The sequence below is a fragment of the Vigna angularis genome, chromosome 1, assembly GCF_016808095.1.
Source record: "Vigna angularis cultivar LongXiaoDou No.4 chromosome 1, ASM1680809v1, whole genome shotgun sequence".
Lineage (NCBI taxonomy): Eukaryota > Viridiplantae > Streptophyta > Magnoliopsida > Fabales > Fabaceae > Vigna > Vigna angularis.
In genome coordinates, this window is record NC_068970.1 from 44,437,365 (window position 1) to 44,455,885 (window position 18,521).

At 34.3% G+C, this 18,521-nt stretch overlaps 2 protein-coding genes across 3 annotated transcripts; one reads left to right on the forward strand and one right to left on the reverse strand.

Moving 5' to 3' along the window:
* Positions 1-2,265: 2,265 nt before the first annotated feature.
* LOC128195048 (uncharacterized mitochondrial protein AtMg00810-like) lies at positions 2,266-3,444 on the forward strand. Its single transcript, XM_052872049.1, has one exon. The coding sequence runs from the start codon at positions 2,266-2,268 to the stop codon at positions 3,442-3,444; it is 1,179 nt and encodes a 392-aa protein (XP_052728009.1).
* A 1,188-nt stretch (positions 3,445-4,632) lies between these two features.
* LOC108319107 (uncharacterized) lies at positions 4,633-13,775 on the reverse strand. Of its 2 annotated transcripts, none has more exons than XM_052868752.1 (9): positions 13,567-13,775; positions 9,286-9,687; positions 9,006-9,211; positions 7,911-8,343; positions 7,600-7,804; positions 5,579-5,686; positions 5,352-5,498; positions 5,190-5,259; positions 4,633-4,836 (listed from the first exon to the last, which is right to left on the reverse strand). In XM_052868752.1, exons 2-9 carry the CDS (start codon positions 9,513-9,515, stop codon positions 4,781-4,783), a joined length of 1,455 nt encoding a protein of 484 aa, XP_052724712.1. In that variant the 5' UTR covers positions 9,516-9,687; positions 13,567-13,775; the 3' UTR covers positions 4,633-4,780. The 2 variants fall into 2 exon arrangements, with proteins under 2 accessions (XP_052724712.1, XP_052724710.1); XM_052868750.1 differs by having other exon boundaries at positions 9,286-9,766.
* Between the last annotated feature and the right edge of the window lie 4,746 nt (positions 13,776-18,521).

Genomic DNA, 18,521 nt, shown 5'->3' on the forward strand with positions numbered 1-18,521 from the left:
CTAGAGCCCAATTTCAGCATTTACTTAGTCTTCTCCAGCACACTCCTCCTTCTGGTAGTTCGAGCTCAATAAACAACAACCAGCCCAAAAGTGTCAATCTCTCTCTAAAGAGCCCAATCCATTCACTTGGTTCCAATTTGGGTATCCCTTTCATTTTTTGCGCCACCACACACGTTTTTCTCACACATGTAGTATCTTTTTCTTCCATTCCACCCCCTAGATTGTAGATTCAGGGGCTACAAACCATATTGCATCTTCTCTTGTTTTATTTCAAGTCTATACCAAAATCAAACCCACTAAAATAAATTTACCCAATGGTGCCTCAATCACAGCAAATTTTTCTGGCACCATACATTTTTCTCCTTCCTTTGTCATCCATAATGTTCTTTATGTCCCAGAATTTAATTTCAACCTTTTGTCTAATTCCAAATTGCTTTCTATTTTTTGTTATAAACTCACTTTTTCTCATGATTCTTGCCTAATACAGGATGTGAAATCTTTAAGGATGATTGCTTTGGCTAAACTACAATAGGGTCTCTACCATTTGGTAATCAGCAAGGAACCTTCCACCTTACACATTGTTCCATCCTTTGTCAACTCCTCCACCACTAGTCCCATCACCATGAACAACATTTGGCATTTTAGATTAGGACATTTATCTGGGAAACGTCTTCATATTTTACATTAAAAATTTCCTTTTATTTCTAAAAATTTCAATGAAACTTGTGATGTTTGTCATTTGGCTAAACAAAGAAAGTTGTCTTATTCTTCTAGTAATAGTACAGCTTCCAAAATATTTGATTTAATTCACATGGACATTTGGGGACCCTTTTTCCAAAGCTTCCATTCATGGTCACAAATATTTTCTAACTATTTTTTATGATTATAATAGATACACTTGGGTTGTTTTACTAAAATCAAAAGTGGAAGTCCATTCGAATGTTCAAAATTTTGTTGCTCTCATTGAAAATCAATTTGAAACAAAGGTTAAATGTATTGGATCAAACAATGGTCCAAAATTTTTCTTAAAATATTTCTTTTCATCAAAAGGCATTTTGCACCAAACCAGTTGTGTTGCCACTCCACAACAAAATGCCAGAGTTCAAAGAAAACACCAACAGATTCTCAATGTTGCCAGAGCACTCATTTTTCAATCAAATGTGCCAATTCATTTTTGGTCCTATGCCATCAAACACGATGTCTATCTCATTAATCGTGTTCCTTCTCCTGTAATTCAAAATAAAACTCCTTATGAGTAATTACACAAACAGCAACCATATTTTTTCATGATTAAAATTTTCGATTGTTTATATTATGCGTCCACACACACACATCGTAACAAAATTTGACCCACATTCCAGACGCGGTGTGTTCTTAGGTTTTCAAAATGGCACAAGAGGTTATGTTCTTTTGGATTTGGATACAAAAGAAATTTTTATTTCTAGAAATGTGTTTTTTCATGAAATGATTTTTCCTTTTGCTCTAGATAAAGAGCTCAATCTATCCTTGTCTCGTCCCAGACCCAATCAACCCAATCAACCCAATCCATCCTTGTCTCATCCTAGCCCAACTTGGTCTTCATCAGACGTTGATTCCTACTCACCTATTATACCCAAGAGTCAAAACCAACACTATGCAGCCCACATTCCTCTACAGAAAGTGTTGTAGCCCCAAATTCCCCTCTCGTGACCGAGCCAAACCTCTTATGACCGAGTCCCCCAATCCATCCATGTTCGAGCCCCATTTTTCCTTCTCCTTTCCATCTGGTTCATCCTCCCTAAACGCAACCATGCGACAAAACAGTGAACCAAACCAAACAACGCCCCTTCTTCGTCGCTCAACTCGCCCACATAACACTCCACCTTACCTTGCTGATTACATCTGTAATTTTACGCCAACGCAATTATCCTCAAAGTGTTTACATCTATTGGAATTTGTTCTTAGCTACACTTTTGTGTCTCCTTCTCACTGTCACTACCTCATGTCATTGTCTTTTGAGCAAGAACCCACTAATTATCAGGAAGCCATAAAGCAACCTTGTTGGAAGGAGGCTATGAAAATTGAAATAGAGGCTCTAGTGCTAAATAAGACTTGGGATATTGTTGAAACTCCTCTGAATGTCAACTGATTGGGTGCAAGTGGGTGTACAAAATCAAACCATGACTAGATGGGACTGTGGAACGCTACAAAGCCCGACTTGTAGCAAAGAGATTCACACATATTGAAGGTATCGATTATTTTGAAACTTTCTCTTATGTTGTAAAGATGGCAACCATACGACTTGTTCTTGCTTTGGCTTCTGTCAATAGATGGCATCTTCAACAACTTGATGTTAGTAATGCGTTCCTACATGGTGAACTTTCTAAAGATGTCTACATGGTTGTTCCTCCTAGTGTCATGGGTCACCGCAGTTCACTGTGTTGTAAATTAAAGAAATCTCTCTATGATCTAAAACAAGCGAGCATGAAATGGTATGAAAAGATGTCTCTCTTACTCTTATCTTGTGGATATAAACAAGCTCATGTTGATCACAACCTTTTCATTAAATATGATGCCTCTGATTTTACTGCTCTGATCATATACATGGATGACATTGTTTTAACTGGGATTTCTATGCATGAGATTGCCCATATTAAGCAAATATTACATTCACATTTTCATATAAAAGATCTTGGTCTTTTGAAATATTTTCTAGGTATAGAAGTTGCTCATTCAGATGCAGGAATCTCCTTGTGTCAACGAAAATACTGTTTAGATCTCCTTAAGGATTCTGGTATGACAGGATCTAAACCCTGTTCCACACCCATGGACAGTGCACTTCATTTGCATCAAGATTCCACTAAACCTCTTGTTGATCCACTTTCGTACCGAAAACTTGTTGGTCGTCTATTATATCTTACAAGCACACGTCCTGATATCACTTTCACCACACAACAACTAAGTCAATTCATGAGTAATCCTACTCAGATGCATCTTCGAGCAGCCATGAGGGTCCTTCATTATCTGAAGAGCAGCCCTGGGAAAGGTCTGATGTTGAGGCGTGATTCTCCTATCCATATTCTTGGTTTTAGTGATGCGGATTGGGCGATCTGTGTTGATTCAAGAAGGTCTGTTACAGGGTATTGTTTATTTCTTGGAAATTCCTTAATTTCTTGGAAGACAAAGAAGCAAAACACTATATCTCGCTCATCATCCGAAGCTGAATACCGAGCCCTTGTTTCAGCCACTTGTGAGTTACAATGGTTGAATTTTCTACTTAGAGATCTAAAAATCCCTTGTTTCAAACAAGTTGTCTTGTACAGTGACAATCAAAGCGCATTGCATATTGCAGCAAATCCCGTTTTCCATGACTGGACAAAATATCTAGACATTGATTGTCACCTCGTTCGTGAGAAACTACAAGCTAGCTTGATGCGATTAATTCATGTGTCATCCTCGAACTAGCTAGCAGACATCTTCACAAAAGCTCTTCCTCCAAAGCTGTTCAACTTAAACTTATCCAAGTTGGAGTTAATCAACATCTTCCTACCTCCAATGGGGGCTAACAGATAAAGAATCCAATCCATCTCAAAAACAACATTGGGCAGTAGTAGAAATGGGCCACAATGCACACTGTACTACCTCATATTTTTGCATTACAAAAATAGATGAATAATAGCTGTAAATAGCCAGCATTCTTCTAAAATATGATAAACTGTATAATGGTTATTTTCTTTTATTTGTTCTTATCCATGTGCTATAACAGTATATATGATTTGTTATATATGATGTATTTTTCTTTCATCAATAATATATAGAATTCATTGCATTTCGGTCTTTCCTTTTATATATAGCACTAAATAGGTATAAAAGCAAATATCTAAATATTTTGAAGCAGACGTTAGTGTGAATCCCCGTGCATCAGATTCAAAGTAGAATTAAGGACACAAGATACATCTTTTAATCCGTCTAAATGTTACCACAAAATAACTATCTTTGAAATCATACTCAACTCTTTTCTTTTCCCAAGAAAAAGATCCACCGATATTCTAAAGTTTGTTTTCAACCACTGTCTCACCTGAGAAGGAAATAAATCTTACTCTTCTCTTACAAAACCTTCAAATTTTATTGAACTGTCAAGTTAGAAATCACATTTCGAATCTATCAACCTAGAAAAAATTGCATATAAAACAAACATTGAGAACTTATAAGTTTAAAAAACTACTTTAAAAATAGATTTTTTTTTACTTTTAAAAACATTTTCTTTAAAACAACTGAAATCAGAATTGTCAAACATTTTCTTTACTTTAGGACCATTTATGAATTTAAAACGACCTTAAAGAGGAAAACTTGAGATTTCCCAGAACATATGTTCACAGAACAACCTGGTATTACTGTGCTATCGGATAATCCTTATGTCAATTCTACAAAAGCATTGCTTATGATGATCATTACACAAGTCTTTTGATTCCTTTATCACTATTATCAATTCCATTTACATTAAAAGTTGTGATAAGATAGTTAATCTCCTCGGAACAAATCCTAGAGAGGATCTTCGTTTATCTAAATCTGTTAATTATCAAGTAATATATATGGGAAGTTACCTTGGCATTTTAAAAATCGGATCGCACTACCTACAATTTTCAACTGTGGTTTGGTGAACAAAACAAAACCATCACTAATTGCTTTGTATAAATGATTAGTCCGCAAAGTAGCATTCAAGAACATCTCAATATCCCATATCACATACATTCACTTTGCCAAACTACATCAAATAATAAAAAACCTACAGTGATTTAGTTCAAAATTTACTCCGCAAAGCTTCCTCTAATTTTCGGAAAATCACAGAGAATGCTCCTGCATAGAGAATAACCCAAAACTAGACAGTTATTACTATATAGCAGAGGTGCTGCCACTTGATCTTAACCATAGCAATTAGCAACATATCAAATGTAGGAACCAATGTCTAAGGTACAAACATGTGACATGTAGGAAGCCAATGACAGTAAAAAAAACAAGAAATTTTCAGTAATGTGGTCAGCAAATTATCAGACTGATTGCATTTATTTTATGATGCACATCAAACCCCCCTAAGAAAAATAAGTTATTCCACCAAAGCTATTTGTAGTTTCTAGACAAAAGTGCTACACTAAAATAATGGAAAAGACATTTAGAAAAATTAAAATTGGAAAAACAGGTTAGAGAAAAACCTGATAACGGGCTATCCTTGTCTTGTAATGACCCTTTCACCAACAGTGTCCCAGGGATTTGCTGAAAAACCTGTACGATAAGATACATAACTTAAGATCAACGTAAATTCTGCCAACCAAAGTCAATTTTGAAAGCCAGGTAAGAAAAGATAACAAGCATACTGATATTCGAAAGCATAATCTCTCGAGAGAAAAATTCAAACTCGATTCATTAGATGTCTCTCTTGTAGGTTGGCAATCAGTGGAATCATTGACAATTGTTAATTCATTCCTCAAGATTGAATCACACTCATCTTTTGTTACTGCAACCTATCATAATGAGATCGTGATTAATAGCTATGGTAAGAACATTAAATCAGAATCTGAGTCTTAAGAGTGACTGATCTTACATCCACTGTGAAAGAGGAGGTATTCAATGAGCAGGATAGACCATATGAAGAGAAGTGAGACTTAACACTTTCCAACACATTAATGGCACCATGTTGGCGTTGAAGACCCTGAAAAATAAATCTGTTTCAACACATTCGAGGAAACAAAAAAGTGACCAGATACATGAAAATGTTATAGGTGTAATTAATCACTATGTCAAGCCAATTTAACACGTACTTCATATAATTGAAGATCTTTTTTCACTACAAGAAAATCATTAAATAACAACCAAATTTTAGAGACTAAAATAATTAGTCATTATATTGCGTAAGTTAGATATCATTTTATAAATTAAAAATTATTAATATCTAAAATAGTCTTTATTATTAATAAAAATTTATAATTGATAGAGTCTAAATTGGTCTCTAACATTAACTACTAAAGTTTTAGTTATTTTTATTTATTATTATTGATTCTAAATTAGTCTCTATTTTTAAATTAGAAACTAATTTAGAATCAATAATAGTAAGTAGCTAAAAACATTGGTAGCCAATGCTAGAAATTATTTTATGTACCAATAATTTTCAGTTTATAAAATGATGTCTAATCAATATAATAACTAATTAGTTTTTGTCACTAAATTTGGTTGTTATTTAATGATTTTTTTGTAGTGTTCACACTGGAAATCAAAAAAACATTTGTCCCTACAGGAAACATAGATATTGGGGTTCCTACATGACAACCTTGTATGCAAAGGATGTATGCACTACCAAGAACTGAATTCTCAACCAACTAGAGGTACGCATCAAATAACGTAACCTAACTATAATACACAAGAACAATTGCTTTCGTGTTTAATAGTTGTCCAGGCTTCTGAAGTTTGAACTTAACCAGTTGTACTTCCATCTAGCAGGAAGTCTCCTCAAGTTAGACACCATGCATATTATCTCAGAATATGCACACCCTTCTCAAGTTGATGATACAAATCCCGAGCCTTCTAGTAAGCAGACATATTGCTCTTAAAACCCTTTTTTGAATTAAATCTTACAAATTGACACAATTGCCACCTTCCAATACATATCCTATAATAAACCTTAAATGACTCTATTTTACAATAGATAAATGGATCTGTGCAACATCATATTATTAATACGATTGCACAATTCAATGATATGTTATTTTCTACTTCTGTTAAATTCTCACGAAAAATTTTAAATTCATGTAAAGCTTAGCTTTTTGAACTAATCCTATTTTATGGTTGCACAACTTTATTTATATAGTTATTTGTTAAAAAATAGACTTTAAACTTAACCGTACAAAATCAGCTTGTAAGATAAGGTTTGCACTTACTTATATATACTGTGAAATCGCTTTATCTCTAGTTGATGGGATTTCCAACACACCCCTCTCACACCAAGGTATATACATTTCATGCGTGAAACTGAACATTAATGGGTGGTCCGATAGCAGCCTAACAAGTAGAAGAATAATTACCTAACAACAAATTTCCCTAGGATAGACTTTTAAACCATGACTCTGATACTATGTTAAGTAAACTTTAAGCCTAACTCAATCCTATAAAACCGGCTTGTAAAATGAGGTTTGCACCCACTTATATATACTATGAAATCGTTTTATCTCTAGTCGATGTGAAACTTCTAACATTATTTAATTACTTCATTTCCAGTCTTCTAAAATAAAGGGTTCGAAAACTCATAATAACTAATAATTTTTTAGTGAGACTTCTAGTAAGTTGTTTTATCTATTTCTAGTTCAAATAATTCACAATGAACACTACATGTCTGATTGACATTTGAAGTAATTTTTCATTGCCTTCTAAATCCTACTATTCACTGCAAATTATGATTTGCAGTTCAAAAATAAACACAGCAGTCCACGTTTCAAATGGTGATTTCTAAAGCTTTGGTTTTTAACCATGCCAAATAGTGTTGTGTAATCCATGTATATGCATGTGGGTTTGAGTCTAGATAAAACAATGCCATAATTGCAAAAATGCAATATACATACTAGTACAGTCTACCTCAAGCGTGAAGGATGTGTTCTTTTTATTGGATAAAGAAATTGATGACTTCTGCACAGGTGGCAAGAAAGACCAAGCAAGCCCCCACCGGTATGTCCTGCCTTGAACAAATTCAGTTGTCTTCACTATCGAAACGCCAACCCCCCAAAGTTTTGATACGAGGTACTTAAGATTTGACTTTTTACCAACCATTGAAGTGAACCACCTGTGAACAATTAAAATGAACGAGTCCATATTTACTACAAGCACGAGGATGTAATTGCACAAATATGAAAAACCAGGAATTATTTTGATAAACAAATAGTAATTACCGAAAATGCTGTTTCAATTGTGTACTATCTTCAATGATACGAGTAATGAAGGCCCTTTCACCGCCAGGACAAACCATTTCACGAGAAGTTCCACCACAAGCCGTTTTGGGATTGAGTCCAGCTTCCTCCAAACTTTCAAAAAATGGTGGATTGCACATAGAAAAATCAAACTTCTCACCATCCCTGACCACACCAACAAGTATGGGAGGTCCACGATAACTCTTATTCTCACAGGCATGCAAATCAAGAGGCAAAGGAGCTACATCCATATCAGTTTTTTTGCACAAAGTTATCTGGTCACTGTTCACTAAATCTTCAACTTCCACACAGGGAGCATTATTGTCTTGAACCCTTCTGATTTCAATCAGATGAGAAATATGTGGATTACTACTAACATTTTTTTCTGCCCACTCAATTGCTACATCAGTCACATCTGCAGTCGGTCAATGAAAGCAAATTTAAATATCAATTTTGACAACAGTTACACAAACTAGACTGCCAAAAACAATGAATAAAACTTGGACAAATTTTCTTATTTTATTTTTGGGAATCCAAGGTATCCCAAGATGAGAGGTGAGAACTAATCCCTTGAGATACTAAAATTCATCTTTTAGCCTAAACCTCCAACAACATTCTTAAGGGGCATTGTCACACCATGTTGGTGTTCCTTACATGCTTGTGGATGACTTTCAATACCCAGGGTATCCACAGTTGAAGGTCAAGAATTAATCCTTCGAGGTACTAAAGTTCATCCACAGTTGAAGGTCAAGAATTAATCCTTCGAGGTACTAAAATTCATCCAAGAGATTGACCTATCCCAATAGATATATTTTCACAAAAATTGACTAGAGATTGAATCCCTGGCCCCATGCCTAACCGACAGATTTATTACCTACTAACCATGTGAAACAAAATTGGTGTTCCTAGTGTGCTTTTGATTATATTTTCTAATGAAAATTAAAAATTTACCTAGCAATCTTTACAATCCTTCATTGGGCACATTGAAAGACTAAAGTTTAAATTTTAATAGAAAAATAACATCAAAATCATATAGAGTTACATCTAACTCATATAATTTTGTCGAAAACAATATACCTGATCCAACAAAACTCCAGCCATGGAGGGAAGCACCAAGAAGAGGGTAAATGCAACTAGCTCCAGTTCCTATGTCGAATCCCCTGACCTTGGAATCACTTGAAATGTTCCCAGGAATCATGTTAGATAAAAGAAGATGTTCAAGCCAGTGAATGTAATTGGAGCGGTTGGGCACAGTGGGACAGAGTTGTCCATCGGGAATCCACCTACCAAACAGATAGCATCAGCAACAATATCAATATATGATTTAGCAGTGAGAGAGACATAGACAGACACAAACCAAGTCAAAGTGTGACGATGATGGAGCAAGATTCGTGTGAGTTCACGTGTGGCGTTGAAGTCAGTCCAATCAATGGTGAGGCGCATATGAGAAGGTGAGGGTTGGACGAATGACTGGAAGGAAGGGTAGAGAATTGCCAAATGAGCAAAGTCTGGTTGGCTTTCTGAATATACAATGTCATTGCTTTCTTGTTGCTGTTTGTTTCTCTTCCTTTTCTTGCTCCCACCCATGTCTCTCAATCCAACCCTTTCAACTTTCAAACACAACTTTTTGTTTCTTTTCACATTCACACAATGTTCAAGGTTGTGGATTGAAATTGAGAGCACATTGTATGAAGTCAAGGTGCCATTTGCACATTTTCCTCGTCAGAACTGGTGTGGTGTGCAAGATTTTAAAACCCGCCTGTTGTTTTTAATAAATATCAACTAAACTTCATTTCCCATGTGCGAATTTGACTTAGTTATGGAAAAGTGTTAAGTGCCTGAAGATATTGTACCATTTTAGTTAGATAAATTCACTAAAATTCAATCTTCAATGTTGTAAATTTTTGGTAAAAAAAATGCATATACAAGATGGCATACCAACATGAATAAAATTAGTAATTGAGGTTTTAAGGCTTTTTTAAATTATAAGACATCTCTAATGGAAGTTTTTCTCCAATGGATGGTTTATTTATTTAAATCAGAAAAAAGAATCGTACAATAAATAGAGGGGATTTGGTATCTTCTATTAACAAAGATATGACACATAAATAAATAAATAAATCCTAATAACACATATAATCTAGATATTCTTGATTATATAAAATCAACTACTTATTTCTATAATTATAACAACTGCAAAATGGTACTTGAGGACGAAACCTCCACTACAAGGGTAGAGGAAGACTAAAAAGTAGAGGGAAGAAATATAATCCGAGAAGAAAACAATCTCTAGTACACTGGTCTAACCCCCTGTCATTTGTCCCAAACTTTGCATGGAACCCCAGTCACCATAATGCTCATACTGAAAGTCTAAAACCAAATCAAATGAAGAACTTTCAAGCAAAATATGTTTAGTCTGTAGGCTTCCACTTTTCTTAGTTGTTTAGGCTAAAACACAATTTTGGTTCCCCAATGTTTTCAATCCCCAAGTCTGATACTCTTATTTAAAAAACAGAAATATTTAAAATCACTAATTTTAAAAAACTAGGTGACTAAATGTCCCTATTTTGAAATGGGGATACAAAATTGGCCTTTTAGCCTGAATTTTATTATGTAATAAATCTTAAACTGACAAGTGGATAGTGATCCAAATTTTAAATAACTCCCTTCATTGAGATATCATTGGGGAATGCATTGAGAATCACATAAAAGAATTATTTTGTAAGACACTTTTTTTCATGGATTAGATCCCCTCTTCAATAGGAAAATGAGTTATTCTGAAAAGAGCACAAAGCACCCTCAAACAACCAGTCTCATTACCAACTTACTTGGCACAACTCACACGACATAACTAAAAATCATCATAGGTTCAAAAGAAGAGGATTTGGAGAAAACCATATATTTATGTTGAAACATGTAACATTTTGCACCATCAAAGATGCCACACCATCAAAGATGCCACACCATAATCCCGAAAAAAAATTACACCAAAAACCTTTCCCTTACCATCCCAAAATTAACTACTGAGGAGAAGCGCCAAGATGTCTTGGAACCACCACTATACCCCTTTTATGCAAGACAATAATGTATTCTTCCAATTTTGATGAAACATCCACATGAACAGTAAGAGACTAAGGAAGAAGTACTAGTAACATCATAATAGTGCTTTGATATGACTACTTTCATATCATTACGTACTCATTGTATAATTATTCTTTTCCATCATAGCGGTTAAGAGAAAAATAATAGGGAATATTGATTTTCTAACACTTTCAATTCTGGTATGCAAGAAAAACAATGAACTTAGTGAAGCAAAAGCAGGCAATATTCACGTGACCCAATTCATCCAATGTTCATAGATATTGTTGGAAGTCCCACATCGACTAGAGATAAGGCCAATTTATAATATATAAGTGAGGTGCAAACCTCACCTTACAAGCCGGTTTTGTGGGGATGAGTTAGGCATAAACTCACTTTCTAATATGGTATCAGAGCCATGGTTAGAGCCTATCCTAGCGAGTTCTAAGTGGGCATTCTATTCTTCTATTCCACCCGCTATCGGGCCGCTATTGGACCACCCAATTTCTACTATCACGCACGAGATGTCTATACCTCGGCGTGAAGGGGGTGTGTTGGAAGTCCCACATCGACTAGAGATAAGGCCAATTTATAATATATAAGTGAGGTGCAAACCTCACCTTACAAGCCGGTTTTGTGGGGATGAGTTAGGCATAAACTCACTTTCTAATAGATATCATAGATTCATGCTATCATGTTGAAACTTCAATTCTATGATGCACGGGAACTTCTTGCAAAGTTATCTTTGAAACTTGATTTGATACCCCTCATTATTCCAATTTAGTTCACATTATAAAGCATCAATCACTAGAGATTGACTGCAAAACTATGTACACTGCAGAACAAACAGAAAACAAGTACAAGCATTCGTCAAACAATTCAAATAGCATGCTTCATCTATTTGCCCCAAGAATGATCCAAATTTATCTAATAATCATAAACATATCAGGCCCAACAAAAAACCCATGTAAAAACCATCTTCCAGGAATGAAAAGGATAATTTTCATCTTTTTGGACTAATGGACTAATCCACAACCTAAAATCTTTTGAGGCCAAAATGGTGTTTTACTCAGCACTTAATTTTTCTAGTACCCTTATAACCCTAGATCCCCACCAAGGAACTAGCAGTACGCTGCCACACCCTTTTGTAGCATAAACTGCATAAAGTTGGCAATGGAAGATAGCAGTTGACAATGACATCTAAACTAAATGCTACACCTAGTATCACCCTGAAAAAATCACTATCCTCTAATATGTACATATAAACTCCCTTGGCATAACAACCAAAGAGACACCACTAATTCTCAGGAAGAGGCTATGAAGAAAACCATAAATCTATGCTTAAACATAAAACAGTTTGCACCATCAAAATATGCCACACCATAATCCTGAAAAACAATTACAAGAAAATCATTAAAATCCCTGACCATCCCAAAATTAAATAATGAGAAGAACCAAGATGTCTTGCAACAAGCACAATACTCCTTCCCACAAGACAATAATGCATTTTTCCCATTTTCATAAAGCATCCGCAATAAAAATACAGACTTAGGAACAATATATGGATATTCATTATAGCACTGCTTTGCTACAACTACTTTCATTTCATTCCGCACTCACAGTATAATTATTGTTGTCTATCAGAGTAGTTAAGAGGAAAATAACAAGAATACAACAATTATAGTGAAGCAAACGCGAGCCAGACTCAACATTCACATGACCCATTCCAGACTTTGTTCATAGACGTCATAGATTAATATTATCATATCCAAACCTCACCATGATGCACGGGAGCTTCATTTGTAAAGTTTTCTTTCAAACTTGATTTGATATTCCTCATTGTTCCAACTTAGTTGGTATTATAATGCATCATTCACTAGAGATTAATCGCAATACTATATACACTGTATAACAAACAGAAAACAAATACAAGAATTCATCAAAAATTACATAACCTGCTTCATCTATTTGCCTCAATAATTTTTCAATGTTACCATATAAAAACAAATCTATCAGTCCAAATCAAAAGCCTTGTAAATATCATTTTCCACGAATGAAAAGAATAATTTTCATCTCTTTGGACTAACCAACCAACCCAAAATCTTCAGAGGCCAAAATGGTGTTTTACTCAGCACTTAATTTTTCTCATACCCTTAACCTTACATATCCCACCAAGGAACTAACATTCACCTGCCTACACTTTTTTGTAAACTACCTAGAGCTGGCAATGGTAGATAACAGTTAAAATGACATCTAATCTCGGTGCCACACCATAAGTAAAATAAGCATCATATATGACAAGGCTTTCAAGTGCAATAAATAAACAAATGTCCTTATATTTTCTCCTTAGAACTACCCACATCACCAAATTGGGTGGCGTAAAAATTGCTGCTTTGTAAGGAAAAGGGTATAAAAAGGAGCTAATTCTAAATTGAGTGTGTATCCATAAGGCTCAAACAACACAAGAACAATTGGAAATGAGATGGGCATGAATCAAACACACAAATAAACGCTTCAACTAAATGAAATTGAAGGGTAAGAGGGTGAGAACGAATATTACTCTTAACAACAATTTTGCTCGCAAGAGGGTAGTCATGGCGCAGAGAAGATGCCCTGAGCGTAAGAAGAGAAGGTTTTACAGTTGCAGAGGGTTTAGCGAAGCCAGGGAAGGAAGGAGCCAACATACTCATCTCCATCACCAAAACCAAATACGGCCTTTGATTCTTATGAGCACAGCGAACGAGGTTGTTCTAAACTAATTTGATTTCATAATTTTAAATTTCGTATATTTTTTTATCACAATTATTAATCTTTTATCAGTTAGTTTTAAGTATATTTTATCTTTTAGGGTATATTACATGTTACTCTTTTAATTTTTTTTTTTCTTTTAACCTTCACAACGTTACTTGGTTTTATTTTATTTCTATTGTTTTTAGAGTATATTTTATTTATGTCAAAATGTTACAATTTCGCAATGTTTTATTTTATCTTTTAGAGTATACTTTATCTTTTATTTTAATAAATGTAACATTATTCATAATAATTCATGAAATTCTCTTATAAATACAATATATAAAGGATGACATATCTCAGCTTATTTAACTGATATGGTAAGACTAAATTAAATTTAATTTTCACTGTTTCAATAATAATTTAAAAATAATATTATAATATAATTAAATATATTTTTAATTATTTTAACAAAAAATTGAAATTTGTTATTTATTCGATGATATAATTTGGTCTTTAACTTAAAAATAACCGTCTTATAACCTAATTGAATTCAAAATTTCTTACATCGAATAACGTTTTATGTTAATGTTTCAACTGTTCATAGTTTAAATATTTACGTGAAGTATAGTTTATAACATAAAAATTTAATCACATATTATATTAAATATTATAAAGTTTTATAATTAGATATATTAACAGATAAAGAGCCTAATCCTTTCCAAAAACAACATTGTGCAACAGTAGAAATGGACCACAATGCACACTCTACTACCTCATATTTTTACATTACAGAAATAGTTGAATAATAGTTGTAAATAACTAGCATTCTTCTAAAATATGATGAGTTGTATAGTGGTTATTCTCCTTTATTCATTCTTATCCACATGTGTGTAGCAGTATGTATGTTGTACTTTTCTTTCATCAATAATATATAGAATTCATTCCAATATCCTTTCTTTCTTGCCTTTCGGTCTTTCCCTTTTATGGTATCAAGAGCCATTCTTTGACATATCAGGCTCAGCTTCTACTACGTCCAACCTAGGGTCCAATGAAAATTCTTCAAATCCCCCACCAGACCCCACAAAAAATCCTTCTAGTCCATATCATATACACCCTAGTGAAAGTCCATCATTCGTCATCTAGCCCTCGTTGGCAACAATTATCATTCCTGGTCTTGGTCATTTCGCATGGCCCTTGTCTTCAAAAACAAAATGGGGTTCCTCAATGGTTCCATTCCAGCCCTTGCCGCCACAGACTCATTATTCCCTCAATAGGAACGATGCAACACACTCATCATGTCCTGGTTATTGAACTCTCTATCACCTTCCATAGCTCAAAGTGTGATCTACCTTGACAGAACTATCGACATTTGGACCGATCTTCGTGAACGTTTTTCCCAAAACGCTTTACTCCGAATCGCAAAACTTCAAGAATAAGTCTGTTTGTGGTTGTTCTGCAAAAATGTGTCATACACAGGACTTCATAATCAGGTTCCTTAAAGGTCTTGATGATCATTTTTTAGTGGTTCGGTCTCAAGTGCTCCTTATGGAACCCTTACCGTCCGTGAATCAGATTTTTTCCATGGTCATTCAACACGAACGTCAACAACCAGATGTCGTCCGTGCCACACCATAAGTAAAATAAGCATCCTAAAGGGATGATATATGTGACAAGGCTTTCAAGTGCAACAAATAAACAAACGTCCTTATATTTTCTCCTTCGCTCTACCCACATCACCAAATTGGGTGGCATAAAAATTGCTACTTTGCAAGGAAAAAGGTACAAAAGGAGCTAATTCTAAATTGAGTATGTGTCCATAAGGCTCAAACAACACGTTAACAATTGGAAATGAGATGGGCATGAATCAAACACACAAATACACGCTTCAACTAAATGGAACTGAAGGGTAAGAGGATGAGAACGAAAGAAGGAGCCAACATACTCATCTCCATCACCAAAACTGTTATACCCCTTTTGTTGGAATTAGGAATTTTAACTCTTTTTCACACTTTAACTTTCAGTCGTTTGAAACAAATACACTGTCAATTGTTGACTGTGTGAGAAGGGCGTGTACCTGAATTCCGGAAATAATCTGTGAGCAAGTGTTCGGTGGAGCGGTAACTAAAACCGTGTGGCGGAAGAGTGGGAAAACAGTGCAGTGTAGGTGGTGCAAGGACTGAAGCGGTGGCTAGTGATTAGAGAGAATAGGAAGACCATTACAAGATCTAACACACCTTTGATTTTTATAAACACAGCGAATGCGGGTTTTCTAAACTAACCAACTTTTGATTTTATAATGTAAAATTTCTTTAAACTTGTATGGTAGAATATCTGAGTCGAGCGGTTGTCAACAATAAACCGAACGACCGACTGAACGATCGCTTTTACCCGGACGGGTAGCAATAGTAAACAGGCCAGATATTAACGAATAGTCAAACGATCACTTCCGTACGATCGTCAACCTCCTAGACAGAACAATCGCGATATCATAGAAGATAATGCCAGTGAGACAATCGTCATACCATACGCTCGTCAATGTCGCCCCTAATATCGATCACCTTAATAGCGATCGTCCGTTACTTAAACCAAACGACCAGCATGGGTAAAATTAACCCAGTCAAGCTAAGAGTCAACAGACGCTCGGTCAGTTTTATTCTGGGTCAATTAACCCGGATAAACTAAGGAAGAAGCGGTTACAAATGTCTAACCATGATAGCGCAAGTTACGGAACTAACCAACCAAGTATCAAAGACGAGGATCACGATCAAGTGACTGGATTGTCCAACTAACCGGATTTTTAGGTAAACGGTTCATCTTACTTCTAGGTTAAATACGAAAAACCTAAAGGAAAGAGGTACGTTTTGATATTTGAGAAGAGAGAGAGAAAATATTAATTTGATTATTGAACCAAAAAGGGTTCTGTCATTCCTTTTTCTGACTTGAGCGTCGGAGTGCCTTCGCAGGTACCCACTCCATTCTCCCCGAAGAGCCCTGTGCAAGTGGAAGATATAAGGATAACTGCATTGCGAGAAGGGGAAGACGTCATTAATCAGGTTCGCGTCTCGATCCCAACAATTATACCGAAACAATACTTTTATCACAATTTCAACTATTAATCTTTTAGCAGTTAGTTATAAGTACATTTATATATTATTTGCTTTTTCATGTTCAAAAGGTTACTCGGTTTTATTTTATTTTTATTGGATTAAGTAATTAGGAATCGGTTCCATCTTATTCAAAACCGATTCCATCACTCCAAAGCTCAATCCTGCACCTATAGTCAACATAGTAATATTGTAAAACCTTATATCTTATCCTTAAATCGTCTCATCTCAAACGAGATTGGAAAAACAGTACATCTCGCAAATCCATTTCTTCTCTCATTTTTAAATTATTGAAAACGAACATGAACAAAAATTCGCGTCTCACAATCTTCATGAATAGGAAATCCACCCAAGAAAGTACAGCCTTAACCCAAAGCGGGGAAGAAGCAGGAAAGACACAAATTACAGAAATATCACTGCATAGTTTGATACACGTGTGATAAAGCTCAGGGTAAAATGGTGATTTGGAAGATTATTCAAGTAACAAAAAACAAAGCATAATTTTGTAATGGTGTCAAACTATTAAAATGGTAGTTTTTCTTAGTAGTCTATGTAGAATTGCCAATTGAAGTAGCAGTTCACAATGATTTTTTATTTTTTTAATCCATTTTATGTCTTTCTTCAGGTATTTCTTATTTGTCTTATTAAAATTTTTCTAAGCTTTGTTTCTTGTTAGGTTTTATTCCGCGTTCCCTTGGTTTTGTATTTGAATTTTTTCTTTAACTTTTGCTTTTTGTTTATTTTGAAATGTTAATATGTCAAAAAAGATAAAGTTGTTATTTTTATGATGTACAAATCAAATACAGGTACAAGTCTCTATGATAGTATTAAGTCATGTTTGGTTGATAGAATAGTTGTTAGAGTATATTAGTTGCTTAAATATATTAATTGCTTATTAAGTTTAGAAATGTTATAAGTCAAGTTAGAATGTTTTTAAAATTAAATTAATCACAAGATAATCAATTAAGATTAGTTTTTGTACGAAAAAGATTCAATTTAAATTATATATCTGTCATTTATTTGTACTAATGGATTAACTTACTAATCTAATCTATTAAAACAGAACACATTTACAAGATTCAAAGTTGAAAGACATTAATTGATTACGTTATTTTCATAATCGATTAATATCATCAATAAACAAGTTTGTCTTTAGAAACCAGTTTCTTTCTCATTCTTAACTATGATTTTTGAAATAAAAAATAAGAGAAAGAAATATATGAGAGAGCAATTTTTCAAGTTTCCATCTAGATTGAAAGAAGATTGGATTGGTTCTAAGATTGAGATGTAAAATTTACACATGATAGAGGTGTATTCATTTCATATTTTTTGTTTGTTGTTATTCTATATCTCCTTCACTTTGTAAGTGATAAGTTAAGGTAATTATGTGTAGCAATACCTTGGTTGAAAATCTTAAGTATACTTTAAGTTCTTGTATATCTAGAATGTAGGTTTTACATTGACGAATCTTATAATCCTAACTCTTGATATGTTAATAGAATTCTAACTAAGGTTGTCAGAATATGAATGTAGATTCTTAAAGAATAAGTATAAAACTTTGTTTCTTGTTCTTTCTTTCGTCATCTTTTAGTATCTTGATAATTGTAAAGGTTCCAAAAGCTAAACATTCTATCTTATACATGTTAATTGATTAAAGATTTTAAGACCAATTTTACAT